This window comes from Uranotaenia lowii, chromosome 1, assembly GCF_029784155.1.
Source record: "Uranotaenia lowii strain MFRU-FL chromosome 1, ASM2978415v1, whole genome shotgun sequence".
In the NCBI taxonomy this organism is placed as follows: Eukaryota; Metazoa; Arthropoda; class Insecta; order Diptera; family Culicidae; genus Uranotaenia; species Uranotaenia lowii.
The window spans coordinates 123,739,685-123,754,821 of NC_073691.1; the positions used below are offsets into that span (position 1 = coordinate 123,739,685).

The window sequence follows — 15,137 nt, forward strand, 5'->3', positions numbered from 1 at the left end:
CACCATGAAGCTATCAGCTGACTGATGCTAGTACATTTTCTTATCAGAATTAACATGTGAACACAAACATCCCAAAAAAGCATTCTCGGCTATCCACATGGATTTTACGTGAAATTCATGAGTCATTTATGTGGAATGAAAGTAATTGGTAATTACTACAAGACGCACGTAGAATCGATGGGATGCATCAAAAACTAAGTCTACGTGAAAAATCCCGTAGAATTATTTTCTAAAATATTTTGCCAAATCGCACTTTCAGCCATATTGAAAAAGATTGACAGCTGGCTGAAGTGTTTACGAAAAAAAAGGGTTCAGGGATATTACACTTCCGGAAACAAAGAAATGATTTGAGTATTCAATGAATTCATTTTATTCTAAACATTTTACAATACATTCCGCTCTTTTCGGACGCGAAATATCTGTGATTAATCGTGATAATAGGAAGGATTATTTAAGGGTGGACCAAACAACCAAAATCCTAAACCGGATGTTGCTTGTCCGATCCTTAGCATCAAGGTTGGACTCAGAGTGTTCACCATCGAATCGGCAATCGAAGCTACATCATGCGCTACGTCACTGCCACCGCTGACGCCGCCTCTTCCACCACCCTTCAGCTCATCGGTTCCCTCGTTCAAAAGTGTCAAAAACTTCATCTGGTTTCCCAAAAGATACCCATCAGATCCGGATTACTCGATTTGATCTTCTGGAGCAGCGATGGCAACGGACGGGGGTCCTCCTGAAGCAGCTTCTTCATCTCGATGAAGATCGAATGTTCCTTCAGGAGGGCCAGCCGCTTCGTGCCAGCTCGCCATGTTACCATCCGATTCGATGACTTTCTGCTGCTTCTAGACAGCTCTTGGAAGAAAACAGTGTTGAATAAGCATAAATTTGTCATAAGTAATGCTTATTAATGTTACTCACCGCTACCGACAAAGCTGACAAGTCTTCCAGCTTAGCTTACCAGCCCGGAGCTCAGCCGGAAGATTTTGTTTCGATTCTATGAATTATATTTGCAAAAATCAAGGCGAAATCTTTGTCTAAACAATATCTTGATGATTGGCAAAACTTCGTGTTTTACAAAAAATCAGAGCACCTGGCATCCCAGCCAGCCAGCAGCCAGGCAAACAGCCAGCTGTCAAATTTCGGCTGCGTTTCGCCCCCTCCTTCGCATCCAAACTTCGTCTACTTTTTGCCAAAGTGAGACCACCATATCTAGATTCATCATGGGCTCATGCTTCCACACCAGGGGTGCCAGGTGGTTTCGTCAAAAATCAGGACAACACGAAGTTAAAAATCAGGATTTTTCAGGACACCTCTTATTCATGAAAATAATAAGGATTTCTGCTTGGATTGCATAAACAAAGGCGCAATACAGGTCCAACCCAAAATCGTTCTGGAAGCATGTCAAAAGTCAGCGGAATGAACCTGGTATTCCAACTCAAATGTTTCTGGATGGCAACACTGCGAACTCTGATGGCGGAATCTGTGCTCTCTTTGCTCAAAAATTCTCGAGTATCTTCGCTACTGCTTCAACATCCCGAGAACACGTGGAGAATGCTGTTAGGAATGTTTCGCCACTCGGCTTCAGCATGAGCACGATTGTTGTAGAGGATGCGGTCATATCTAAAGCAGCAGCAAAGCTCAAAAATTCCCTCTCTACTGGCCCGGACGGCATACCATCTACCTTTTTAAAACGATTTATTCCTGTTTTACTGACACCTGTAAGACTCATCTTCCAAGCCTCTCTTGACAGAGCCACCTACCTTTCACTGTGGAAGGAAGCCTACATGTTTCCAGTCCATAAAAAGGGGGACCGAAGAGATATCAACAACTATAGAGGAATTTCTGCTCTATGTGCAATCTCCAAACTATTCGAATTAGTCGTCATGGATCCGATTTTCTCGTACTGTAAGCAAAATTTTTCAATCGATCAGCACGGTTTTATGCCCAAACGCTCTACGACAACTAACCTGTTGACATTCACCTCCTATGTACACGAAAGTTTTGCTGCTAAGTCTCAAACTGACGCCATTTATACCGATTTGTCAGCAGCGTTTGATAAGGTGAACCACGATATCACCATTGGTAAGCTTGGGCGCTTAGGATTTTGCGGACCTTTACTTGGCTGGTTCCGCAGTTACTTAACTGGACGTAAATTGACAGTTCGCACTGGAGACACTCTCTCCAGCCAGTTCTCTGCTTCCTCTGGTGTGCCCCAAGGTAGTCACTTAGGACCGATTATCTTCTTAATCTATTTTAACGATGTGCTCACACTCCTTAACGGCCCGAAACTTTGTTATGCTGACGATCTTAAACTGTTTTACGCCATAAACGGTCAGGACGACATTGATTTTCTGCAAAACCAGTTTAATGTTTTCGCAAAGTGGTGCGACATCAACTGCCTGCCTTTGAATCGCAGTAAATGTGCAGTCATCAGTTTCTCACGAAGACGGCAGCCTTTTTGCGCGGAGTACTTCTTAGGAGATGAGTCCATTGCGCGGGTGGACCACATCAATGATTTGGGCGTAATACTCGACCGTAAGCTGGAATTGAAAACACATACGAACTACGTCGTCGATAAAGCTTCTAGAAGCCTCGGATTTTTATTCCGAGTGGCCAAGGAATTCAAGGACGTGTATTGCCTGAAGAGCCTGTATTGCAGCATAGTTCGATCCATCCTCGAATACGCCTCAGCTGTCTGGTGTCCTTACTACCAGAACGGTAATGAGCGGCTCGAGGCCATCCAGAGGCGCTTTTTGCGTTATGCCCTCAGACACCTTAACTGGCAAGACCCATTCCACATGCCAAGCTACGAACATCGATGTCGTCTTATAGACATGGATACTCTTCAAGCCCGAAGAAATGCAACACGAGCTTCTTTTGTCGCCGATCTACTGACATCGCGTATCGATTGTCCTACGCTACTAGAAGCTATTCCTCTTAGTGTGAGACCTCATGGACTGAGAAACCAGGACCTTCAACTGTATGTTCCCATGCGATTGAACAACTATGGAGCCAATAGTGCATTCATCGGTGTGATGAAAACGTTCAACCGCTTTTCCGAACTCTTCGACTTTGACGATTCGAGGAATGTTTTTCGAAGAAGTGTTTTAAGATTATCAAGAAATCATTAATTAGATGTAAATTTTATGTTACTTTAACTTTAAGTCGTCATTTGGACCTATGCTTGGTCCGTTGATTGAATAAACAAACAAACAAACAGGTGCTGTAAACGCCTTGATTTATGCAACAACAGTACGCAGCTTGTTGTCTTGCCGGTTTCTCATATCGAAAAACACCATTTGAATATCATCTGAACCGAAGATTACCATCTGTTAAATGGGTTCAACTAACGATCCTATAGTAAACAAAGAGACGAAATGTCACGATTGGAATTTTCGATACTATTTTAAAACATATTTATTCAATTTTCTCATAGTTTAACTACAAATTCGATCATATTTAAGATGTTTTTATGAAAATCAGGACAAATCAGGACATTTTAGGGACAAATTTTCAAAAATCAGGACAACTCGAGCGTTTTTGAAAAATCAGGACGGTCTCTCGAAAATCAGGACAAATCCTGATAAATCAGGACACCTGGCACCTCTGTTTCACACTCAGCCGAAAAGGAAACGTTAAATTCACCTGGATTTTCACGTAGGCACTCATTACGTGAATTTTTGCTTGACTTACGTGAATCACTTAGAAGCTAATACAAATTCATTTGATCCGTACGTGAAAATCACATAGCCATTTGCTGTCAAAAATAAGACACATTTGATTTACGTGAAAATCCAGTGACCCGCCAAGTACAAAGGGATTTGGTACATTCTATGTGATATTCACGTAACTCAGAAAATAATATTCACGTAGCATCTATGTGAATGAAAACAGTATTCAATATGTCGCCGGATTCAACGGTTGGTGCTGAAACTGGAAGTTAGAAAAATTATGGGCGACGGAAAGGATGATTTCTCGTTCGTAAGTACATAGTAAGAATTTTATTGTGTCTTTGTTGTTTCAATCTTTTGCTATTTCCACAGGATTCGGAATCGGGGTCGCTAGGACGGCCAGCAACGCGGCTCATAATCAGATGCCATTTCATCGACGGTGTTCGATTGAATAAGTGAAGTGTAAATGTGTGTTCAACTAGAAAAAAGAAGTTTGTGATACGACATAATAAAAATCTTCCTTACAACATTAAAACATTTATTTTTTTAATATGCGAACTAAAACACCCGCTATATACATTCATATCAATATGAAATCTACGTGAATCACATGTAGCAGAACGAATATTTTTTCTACGTAAGCTTCAAGTGGAACTCTCATAAAAATTACGTGAATTCTGATCGCTACGCGAGCTCTGTTTGCTACCTGAAATTCACGTAGGTTTCACATGATTTTCAGGGTGGCAAAAATCTATGTACATTTTCACGTAGCGCTAATGTGAAAATTTTTTTCGGTGCAGAGAAGCTAGCTGAGCTTGTTGGCTCAATCGATTCCAATTCGTTGGGCAATTGTTTTCACTAGTGCTGTTCGAGCCAACGCCTGCTTTCTTTGAGTTTTTTGCACGAGTCGCGAAGATTATTAAAATCGATGTAAGAGAGTTCTAGTAACATGGTACTAGCTACCAGCACAAGTAATAAAGAAATAGTAAATTTTCAGTCGAATGACATTCGTTCTAAAGTTTAGCAATTTCGTATTCTTGTTTTCGTTCGAACAAATGAGAACAGTTCGATCTTTCGAACAGCGTTCTTACGAACGAAATTTTGCATTCCCGTTTTCGTTCGAACGTATTTCTTCTATGGGCCGACAAACGCGAGTCTGATACTGCGAATCATGACCGTTTAAAGCAACTAATGAAATTTATTTCCGATTGGGGTGCTCATAATAACGAAATTATTGCGAGTTTAAACCACGAAATTGAATATTCTTCAAAAAAACAAAATTTTAAAGAACAACTAAATTTTTATTCCAACTTTTAAATTTGTTTTTAATATAAATCATTGGTTGTCATTCTTTCACTGGACGAATCTCCATGCTGCGAATCTTGAGCAATCACGTTATGCCTCGCCAGTGTAAGATTTCCTTACCACATCCACCGGCGTTTATGGGACTCCCTTTGTTTGGCCTCAGGGCACGCTTATAAAACGCTTTTTACTTAAATTTGTTGACTTGAGGCGAACAGAGCACTATTAATCAATATATTGATTTATCAGTTATATAAATGGCTGATTTAGCGATCGTATCAGCTTCGAGAATCCAACAGGAATTTTTAGTCAAACATCCGTATGGCTGTTTTTACCGTAATACTGCTCCCCATAAACGTCGGAAATTGTAGATTCAAATAATAAAAATTAATTTGAGCAGTTAAAGCACTGTTTTTCCTTTTTATTTTTAATAAGACATATGTTTTTTTTTAAATTTAATCATATATTACATCAGTGGCATATGTTTTATTCAATTCCAATGCAATGTACTCAATTGATATTTTACGAGACTTGCGCGGAAAACGCCATCCTCGACCTGAAACAAAATTTAAAAAAATTGTCATAATCAAAATTTTTTTTAACCGAGAGAACATTATAAATATTCAAAAAATGTCAAATGACTTACGTGGTAAAATGGATTTGGAGACATTTTGGGGAGACATTTCGTTCTTTCCCTTTGCTTCGGCCTACTGGGATCAAAGTATGCGCGCTACAACTTGTCCAAGCGGATGAATCTGAAACAGAAAACAAATGTTAGTAGAACAAATCAACTTGTACAACAATTTAAACTTACATTTCTGATGTGTGTCCTCCAAAAAATAATTTCCACCATCTTCGTTTTTGTGACATTCTAAAACTAAATTTTAGAATCTTTAAGTTGACCGGAATAAAATAGCTAAATCTGCCATATTTTAGCCATATTAGCGATGAGCAGATGAGAAATCCTCGATAGCCAAAGCAACTTTACAGCAACGCTGGTTTGTTCGTAGATATCGATGTTGATCAAGTAAAAAGGTACGTTGAATTGAAAATCATTGGCATGGTAGAGGCAACCGTACGAATTTTTATAATAACTAGTAGACTTTTTCATCCGTGTACGCCTCACCGTTTAGTGCAAAATGCATCGATCATGAATGGTAAATGAAAAAAAAAATCACCTCGACCAGGAATCGAACTCGAGTCTACTGATTGCCTCTCCGACACCTTACCAATAGGCCAAATCGTCAGATAGAACAAGCCAAGCTGTAGCTGTATTATTATGTTGACTTCATCAAGTCGAGATCGATGCTAGATTCCCCGGCAGAAAACGCTAATCGTGCCCCAATTAATGGTGCTTATATTGCCCCAGGGGGGGAGGGGGGTGGGGGGTACTCATTATACCCTACAATGACTGGTTTTCAGCTTTCAGCAAAAAATTTTTTAAAATGCATTTTTAAACGTTTTTATCTACTTTTTCAAGTTCCATCCAATTAGGCAAAAGACTATTTGAGTGTCTGAACACGAAACAATGATATTTTAGCTGTTCTATATGGTTAAATAAGCGTTTTCCGTAAGGTGGCTATTATGCCCTTATCTCCCCTACCTTCTTTGAGAAGTTCTTCAAAGCACTCTAATTTTCCATTTTTTCCCCAAAAATCACCTAAAGCGGGCCACAACAATTGCACAAATGCGATGAAATTCTGTCGCGTGAACACGATTTGCATGGTGTATGAAACTGCTCAAATGAGCGCGCAAATGGTTTGAGTAGCATCGGTCGGGATCGAAAGATTTTTCACAAACAACGCTCTGTGGCACGGTGTATGGTGCTGTTTGTACAAAATTCAGGCCATTTACTCAGCGCCTAGGGGTTTTTGTTGTTGCTGTTGCTGTTTTCGCCAGCAACCGTTTGTGTTCGCGTGAAATATGTTTGTATCGTGTGTGATCGAGCATAGAATCAAACAATCTTCATGGAATCAATGTCACTAGGTGACATTCTTCCCTACCTTTAATTATGTATTTTGCGTCCACAACAAAAACATTGAGAAAATTTTATCAAAATAAACCTGAACGAATTATTGGTAGAATAAAATATGGCTCATGTTTTGAAAAACACAAAATTTCTAGTGTTTCAAGTGAACATTTTGAAATCAAATGACCGAATTTCGCATCGTTTTAAGATAAAATACCCCAGATTTGCTCGGACCTGATACTTAAAAAAAAAATTACGCTTGGGTAGAATCATTCCGGATGTCAAAATTCGATGCCTGTGACAAGATTCGGATTTTGTATCTGAGCTTGACTTTCAGTTAGGATTATCATCCTGATTCGAGTCTTGGTTTTGCATTTCAAATTAAAATTACATGTTCTATATTTGAAAGTTATCATTTCGGAGCATGAAAAGAAAATATGTAGGTAGGTATATAAAATTACTAACCATTTTTAAGATTTGGATATGATATTTTACCATTAATTCTTGTGCAGAATTGAAACTTAAGAAAATTTCAAAATGGTGATCCAGCATTGAAAAATCTGAGCAATTTCATAATTCACAATTTTCATTCAGATTAACAAGTTAAATTGCAAATAAGTAATTGAAGTATGAGTTTTGCTGATTCAGGGTTCTGATACAAATTTTGCTGTTGGGTTAATAGGTAATTGGAAGGAATTATTATCTTGAATTTAGATTCAAAATGCAGAATTCAGATTTGAAATTATAATTCAAAATTCAGATTCACATTTAGCTCAAAGATAAGTTTTATATTGTTGATTAAAACATCAATCTGAGAATATCAATAAGGATTCAAATTGCAGGAGGTCGCAGTTTAATAATTTTGAGTCTTGATCCAACATTATAATTTTATTTTCAATCAGTGTAAACAATATTTCATTGCTACCCTTATAACAACGTTCGAGTATGCTTAATCTCCTTCACAAACATCGCCATTCTTGCTTGAAGAAATTTCGGTACTACAAACAAGCACTAATCAGTAATCAGTAAGTTTGATATGCAAATGTTCTTGAAACAGCATCCGAAGCTGGAAAGCACCAGTAACGTGTGCGATGGTTCGAGTTCTTAAAAATCAGTTTGCAGCTCTCCGCCATCGGAGATAGACGAGTTTGCGACTGCCTTCTTCAAAGTCAACTAGAATTGAATCGAGTAACAAACCCTGCTAAATCATGCGTCTTTTGCGTTTAGCATTCTTACCCGTCTTGGCTTTGTGCTTGGGAAATCCCGGTAAGTTGTGCGTCACTGAATCAAAACAACCGAACTGGTTTCTGTCATATTAGGTATTATCCAAATGGCACACGAATTAATTATCCAACAATTAATTTCAGCTACTGTTGATAATTTCGCTGGACTCTTGCTGGATTATCGTAACTCGTTCTTCTCGTATGAACAGAAAGGACTCGATAGTATGTGGTTTATGTAGAACAATCTTATTTAAGAATTTAACCCAGTCGTGATTTCACGTTTTTTCTCTCACAGCTTGCCCATTTACATATTTTCGGCAATCGTGCAATGATTTTGCGCATGTCGTTACCATCGAAACAAGCAGTGGCGCTGATAGCGCAACACAACCAACCACGTTCTGCATTGGCGTAATTTTCAATGAGCAGTTTGTGTTAACAAAGGCCAACTGTGTTCCGATCACTGACGACAAGATGCATAACATAAAGCTTCGAACGCATGGTGATGAATCTATTGCCGTAAGATCAGTCCATCGACATCCCGATTACCGATCCTCAGATTTCAGTCATAATATCGCACTGCTGAAGCTCAACAACACTTTGGCGTAAGTATTTATAGGCATACGCATAACACAAAATTTTCGACTTAGTGTCCACAGAGGGTAGTATAAAATCCAATTGTGGAGAAGCATTTTCATTAGAAGACATTTTTTTACGCTTTATCTATTGCGGGATTAACCTTTAGTTTCCGCATAACGCTTCTCAGAACTAAGTCCCCGTTAAATAAACAAAATCTAGAGTGTATCATTCTGAATTCAATCTTGATATTTCGAGCTTTTGAATTCAAGCTTGAAATGATACAATTAGACGCTCAATGATTGAGCGTTTAGAGCGCTTGAGTATCGCGCTTAATGGCAAAATCGATTCTCGACCCCCCAAAATCAACCAAATCAAATTATCTACTCGGAATGCATTATGAACATGTGTCTCGAGAAACATAATTGGATGTCCACCTGAAAGTTTTTTTTTATTTTCTAATGTACTTAAATTTATATACACCATTTGAAAGGTAAAATCTTCAGCTTAGTTTTGCATTTAAATAAAATAAAATCTAGTTCGACTTATAAAAAACGAGGTACATACGATTAAATAAGTTTATTTGCAATAACAAACTGTACTTTTTGATGAATGCTTATAATTTTTCTCACTACACGGGTTATACTCAAAAAAATTAACATTCCGTACCCAAAATTACAGCGAATGCCACCTGTTTTCAGGATGTCAAGGCGTTTGGTGCTATTTTTTTAATATATTTTTTGGATTGATAGATAGAATAAGGGATATTTTTTAAATGTTACGTTTTTAAATGTTACGCACTACATAGACGACCCATTCCACAGGGCGGTGATCTTATTGAGCCGATGGACAAAAGTAGTGAAAAGTTAAAATTCGATAAAATATTTCTTTCAATGTTCAATTATTGTTGGTACGCCAACATAAGAAGTTTTTTGCTCCGTTTGAATTTTTAACCCTTAAAATCCATGTCTCATGAAATTTTCAATCTTTCTTATGAAAAATCCGTTGGATTTTTCGAATATTTACTTTCATGAACGAATATGTTTGCTACTGATAATGTAACACATAGAAAATAACTGAATACAACAGTTTTCTTTTCAAGGGTACATGGAATTCATCGGAATTTAGCCCATGTTTGCTTTATCTTAGCTCAAAATATTTCAAAATTCAAATCACTAAGCTTCATATAATTCCAACCATTTCAAAAAATCTTTTTTTATTCAAAACCTTTTTCAAAATATAATATTGATTAGTAAAAGAAGAGAAATCATCTTGATTTCGGTTTTCGTTTTAGCACAGTGAACAGTGGTTTAAAACTCGAAAAACGTGATCATGGGCTTTTTGAAGGCCTAATTGCCAATATAGTTTTATGATCTGTTCTACAATGTTTCATCATTTTGGAATGCGCATATTTTTTTAATATAAAATGGTAGTGACGTCTTGTGACGCAAATTAGTTATGACGAGCTGAAGTTGAACATTTTTTAATGGTGAAACTTACAAAAATAATGATAAATACAGAGGTAACTGTGAGGACCGAAAACGAAATTTTTGTTCGCTCAAAAATACTACACAATACGCATTGAACTTGAATCTTCAACTTGTGGAACGAAGAAGTTGCATTTGTTTCAAAACCTGTCAACAGTAACCAAAAGTTTCAAAAAATGTTTTTGTTTTCGAAAAAGACATTTTCTCGTTCATTCTTCATGCATCAACTTTCAATCCTGTGCGTGTAGGAAGCAAAATTATGAACTCCAACCTCTTTTTATTCTTTGAATATGAATTGCACACCACCATAAAACAAGTTATTTTTTTAGCTTAATGTTCCATTAAAAAAAATCTGTTACCTTTTTTTAGAATCGAGTGTGTTTATGTTAAAATTCGATAATTGAAGTATGAAAATAAATTGAAGTTAACAATTATTTTTTAACATTACTTTGTCAAAAGCTATGTAAAAAAAATATTGCAAAAAGATGTTATAAAACGATCTTTTGAGCATGATATTAGATAAAGAATTATCACAGCTAGTTCATGCTTTATATTCAGTGATAAAGGTATCCATTTTTAAGCGTTGTGACGTTACGAAAATTCTACTGTTTTTCAATTCATGATGCATACAAACGTCACGTATAGTCGAAAATTGGAGGTTTCTTCAAACTTTTATAGAAGAATTTAATGCAATTTTCAGAATTAAAATCGAATTAAGAAGTTTTGAGTTCCACCCGGGTAAAAATGTGTTAGGACGTGACGAAAATTGATTGAAAGTTTTTACTTCAACACTATCATAGTATTTCTTCAAAACTTTAACTTGTATAACACAATTCGCTTCAATAAGTGAATTAAATTATTAGTTTTTTAATGAAACTAAAAAAACCATTTTTTCCCAAGGGCTTGTGATATAGCTCAGTTGGCAAGTCAGTTGCCTCCTAAGCCGATGTCCGCGAGTTCGAGCCCAAGAGTAAACATCGAACTCAGTTGTACTGGATAAGTTTTTCAATAACTGTCCGCCAACTGCAACGTTGATATAAAGTCGCGAATGCCATAAAGATGGTAAAACGACTATAATCGAAACAAAAAATAAAAATTTGTTTTCGCTCAAACGCGTACCTATATTTCAAACGTCTCTAATAAAATCATTAAATAATCGCGCTTGTTGAGTACTTGATTGATAAATACTTGATAAATAAACTATCGTAGAAATGAAATTCTCCTCGATATTTTAAAAGAATCTTCAAAAATCATATTAGTTGAAATCTTGAAAAAAGATAAAGTTCAACGTATATCAACATAGATACTAAAAACCCGCTAACTGCTTCTATTTTTCGCTGGCATTATGTTCAAACAAAATAAGTTTCAATGAAATAAATTCAATGTGGTTCCAAAACTCTTTGAACATTGCCAGTATTATAGATTAACATTTTACTTTTTTTTAAATTATTTATCAAAAAACTGTTTTTAATTGAAATTTCCACCTCAAAGAATTTAATTAAAAATCCAAATCTAGCCCCATATTCACATAAAATTCCACAAGAGAGACTTTAAAATTAATTTCAAAATCACACAAATTGAAATATGTACTAGTAAAAAGTCCCATGCAAAATGTGGGCCAGCATGGGAAGAGGTTGCGCAACAAACCTGATATGTGTATAAAATGTGTGGGTTTTGTTTTTTTTTTAATTTGAGATTTCTAAAGGCTTTAATTAAGATCTGAGCAGTGTTCGGTACAAAAACGCTAATCCGCTAATCGCTAGTTAGTCCGATATCTTTTTGTTAGGGGTTTAATTTTGCCACTAAATTTTGATTGAGCTAGCGAATTTAAAAGTTCCGCTATTTTTGGTTCCGCTAAATGAAGAGTCAAAAGTCATTCCATACATATTTATCATGAAAATACATCGACCCTCTTCGATTTGGCCCTAAAGTTTCGGGTGAATCGAACCACCGTCCTCGAAATGGGAGCATCCTCATTCTTAAAAATTTTACCTGTTTCCCAAAAACAGCAACTTTCTTTTGTGAATATCTCAGAAACCGTAGAAGCTACAAATGAGGTAAATTTTAAATAAGAATTACTTATTCATGGCTAAGTTATACAATAATCAATTTCCTTGAATTGATGTCATGAATAACAAGAAACGATACTAGAAAGATGAAGCAAAGCCATCTTTTCGATGCGTTTATACAAGGCGAAACGGTGAAATTTCTTGAACTTTTCATCTTAAAATTTAAATACCTCCGAAACGGCGTAAATTGATTTGGGTGAATAAGTGATCCCTCTGTTGAACTTTACGCTAAACACATTGGCGCCATAAAAATCGAAAAAAAGTGGCGCCATTGTGAGAAAATCGCATTTTAAGTTTTAAAATAAAAAAAATATTAGGTCTGGTAACACATCTCGAGTATCCCACATTCGCCAGATCACGCTCCTCTTGTCTAACCATCTCTCTCGTTCCTTATGGATTCGCAGCGAACACCTGTTTTGTAGGACAGTCGTATTCTAGTAACATGTCCTGCTAAGCGTATTCGTCCAGCCTTCGCCACCTTCTGGATACTTGATTCGCCGTAGAGTCGCGCGAGCTTGTGGTTCATCCTTCGCGTCCACACTCCGTTCTCTCGCACGCCGCCAAAGATAGTTGCTAACACTCTTCGTACAAATACTTCGAGTGTACGCAGGTCCTCCTCGAGCAATTCCACGTCTTGTGTCCGTAGAGAACAACCGGTCTAATGAACGTCATATACAGGTTACACTTCATGCGAGGGCTAAGTCTTCTCGACCGCAGTTGCTTGTGGAGTCCATAGTAGGTACGACTTCCGTAGATCGTTCGTCGTAGGGTCTCACGGCTGGTGTCTGCGGTCCACAGTGAGCCAAGATAGAAAAAGTCTTCGACTATTTCCAGCTCGTCGCTATCGATCGTGAACTTGTTATTACTTGTCAAGCGGGATTTTTCAGTCTCGGATCTGCAGGCCAGCATATACTTCGGCCTGCTTCGCATTGCAGTTTGAGCTTGCAATAGATCTCCTTCACCGCCGCAGATGATCTGCCGACTATGTCAATGTCAAAGGCAATGCAAATAACACCTTCTGGTCCGTCGTAGACCGTCCCTCCATAAAGCCGACAAAAACATCGGATCTGGCAACACTGTACACAAAGTTAAACAATGGCATTCGATAGACAATAACTTATTCTTCAAAACAAGGATCTTACCTCATCTATAGCTTTTTTGGTTTCTGAAATATTCAAAAAATAAAATTGCTATTATCGGATAAAAACGCAATATTTTTAAGAATTAGGGGCTATCGTGTAATCCGAGGTGGTCCTTTCCCTGAGTAGCGGGGTTCTATTGTATTCCAATACTATTCTATAATACATCCAACCTCCATAATACTTTTCTTTTTTATTATTTTAGTTTTAACACTCAACTAGTGGCCAGTTGCTTAAGGGTTACGAACTCGGTAGACTTGTACGCTAAAGTTCAGGAAATTGGTTTCGGTAACCTTAAAATCCCTGTGATTTTCTGATTTCTAGTACTTACGACTTCTCTTGATTTTCAGATAACATAATTAAATCCGTTGAACAAAATACAACCATTTGCTCTGGGCCCAAAAGGAATGAATGTTTGAAGGAAGCTTCTCAGCAGTGGTGTAAAAAGGTGGGTATCAAACAATTTGTTAAAAGCTTTAAAAGAAACACTTATATCTTTGTAGAGATCTCCTATAGGATTCTTGCAAATCCGAGAGCTGGGAAAATATAAAATGCATCCTCTTCTGAGCAGTTTAGATTGCCATGATGGGAAAATTGTCCCCATATCCGATTATTTACCATGGATTCAAGAAGTTACCAAAAGTGCTCGTTTGGAGTACAATCTTACAGATATAGGTTTTGGTGAACGATGTGTAAATAGTCAAGACGAGTTTGGAGTTTGTATGCACATTGAGGAATGTCCACAGACGCTGAAAAACATCAAAGTTCTGCAGAAAAATAATTCTCTGCGTACATGTGGCTTCGATGGAAGCAATCCACTGACGTGCTGCGTAACGAGTGATATGTTGAAGGGCTCTAGTTCGGAAGTTGTTTTTCGCGACATTGTTCAGCAAATAGAGAACTGTGAACAGCTGTATGATGAATTTCGAAGAACTCCGGAAGAACATCAGCTACATTCTTATGTGGCCGTCATTGATCAGCAGGACTCAATCAATTGCAGCGCAACACTTATCGCAACCCGCTTCCTGGTCACATCGGCACAATGTGTCCTGAAGTATGTTGTAGAACCTAATACATATATTAAGAATATTTGTGAAATTTAATAATTCCTATTTCTCCCATAGCGCTGATCCCAAATCTGCTTCCGTATGGACAGGTTCGGCTATCGAGAACGCGGCACGCAAAATGGAAATTAGTTCTATCATAATTCACCCGAAATTCATTCCTTCGTCCAATCTCAACAATGTTGCCATTATCAAACTGATGCATCCAGTTACGGTCGACCCATTTAACGTTCCGGCATGCCTGTGGAAGCAGAAATCTAAACTTCCCACTACTCTCAATGTGGTCCACTTCAGTGAGCCTGAGGCACAGTATTCCAAAACCGTGGCGAATCCTTTGTACTACAACGATTGCCGAATGATGCACAATTCGCATCTGATTCCATCGGAAATTTGCGTAGAGCATGTAGCTTCCAATCAGTGCGATCCCAAGGAGGATAGCACAGGTTTGTGCCAACGACCCGGAAGTGGTCTCTACGCAAACATCTACACCGGCGATGAATTCAAACCTGTTTCATATGTCGTCGGACTGTACAGCAAAGGATTCAAGTGCGATAAGCTAGGGCCGGCCATCTACACTCGGATCAGCGAATACTATGAATGGATAAAAAGTGTTGTCTATTTGAGTGCTCAAGAATAA

At 37.7% G+C, this 15,137-nt stretch overlaps 1 protein-coding gene across 1 annotated transcript; it reads left to right on the forward strand.

Annotated features, from left to right (window-relative positions):
- Window positions 1–8,070: 8,070 nt before the first annotated feature.
- Window positions 8,071–15,137, forward strand: LOC129737889 (phenoloxidase-activating factor 3-like). Its single transcript, XM_055729054.1, has 7 exons — window positions 8,071–8,211; window positions 8,313–8,390; window positions 8,464–8,770; window positions 13,642–13,724; window positions 13,787–13,884; window positions 13,940–14,490; window positions 14,561–15,137. Exons 1-7 carry the CDS (start codon window positions 8,154–8,156, stop codon window positions 15,135–15,137), a joined length of 1,752 nt encoding a protein of 583 aa, XP_055585029.1. The 5' UTR covers window positions 8,071–8,153.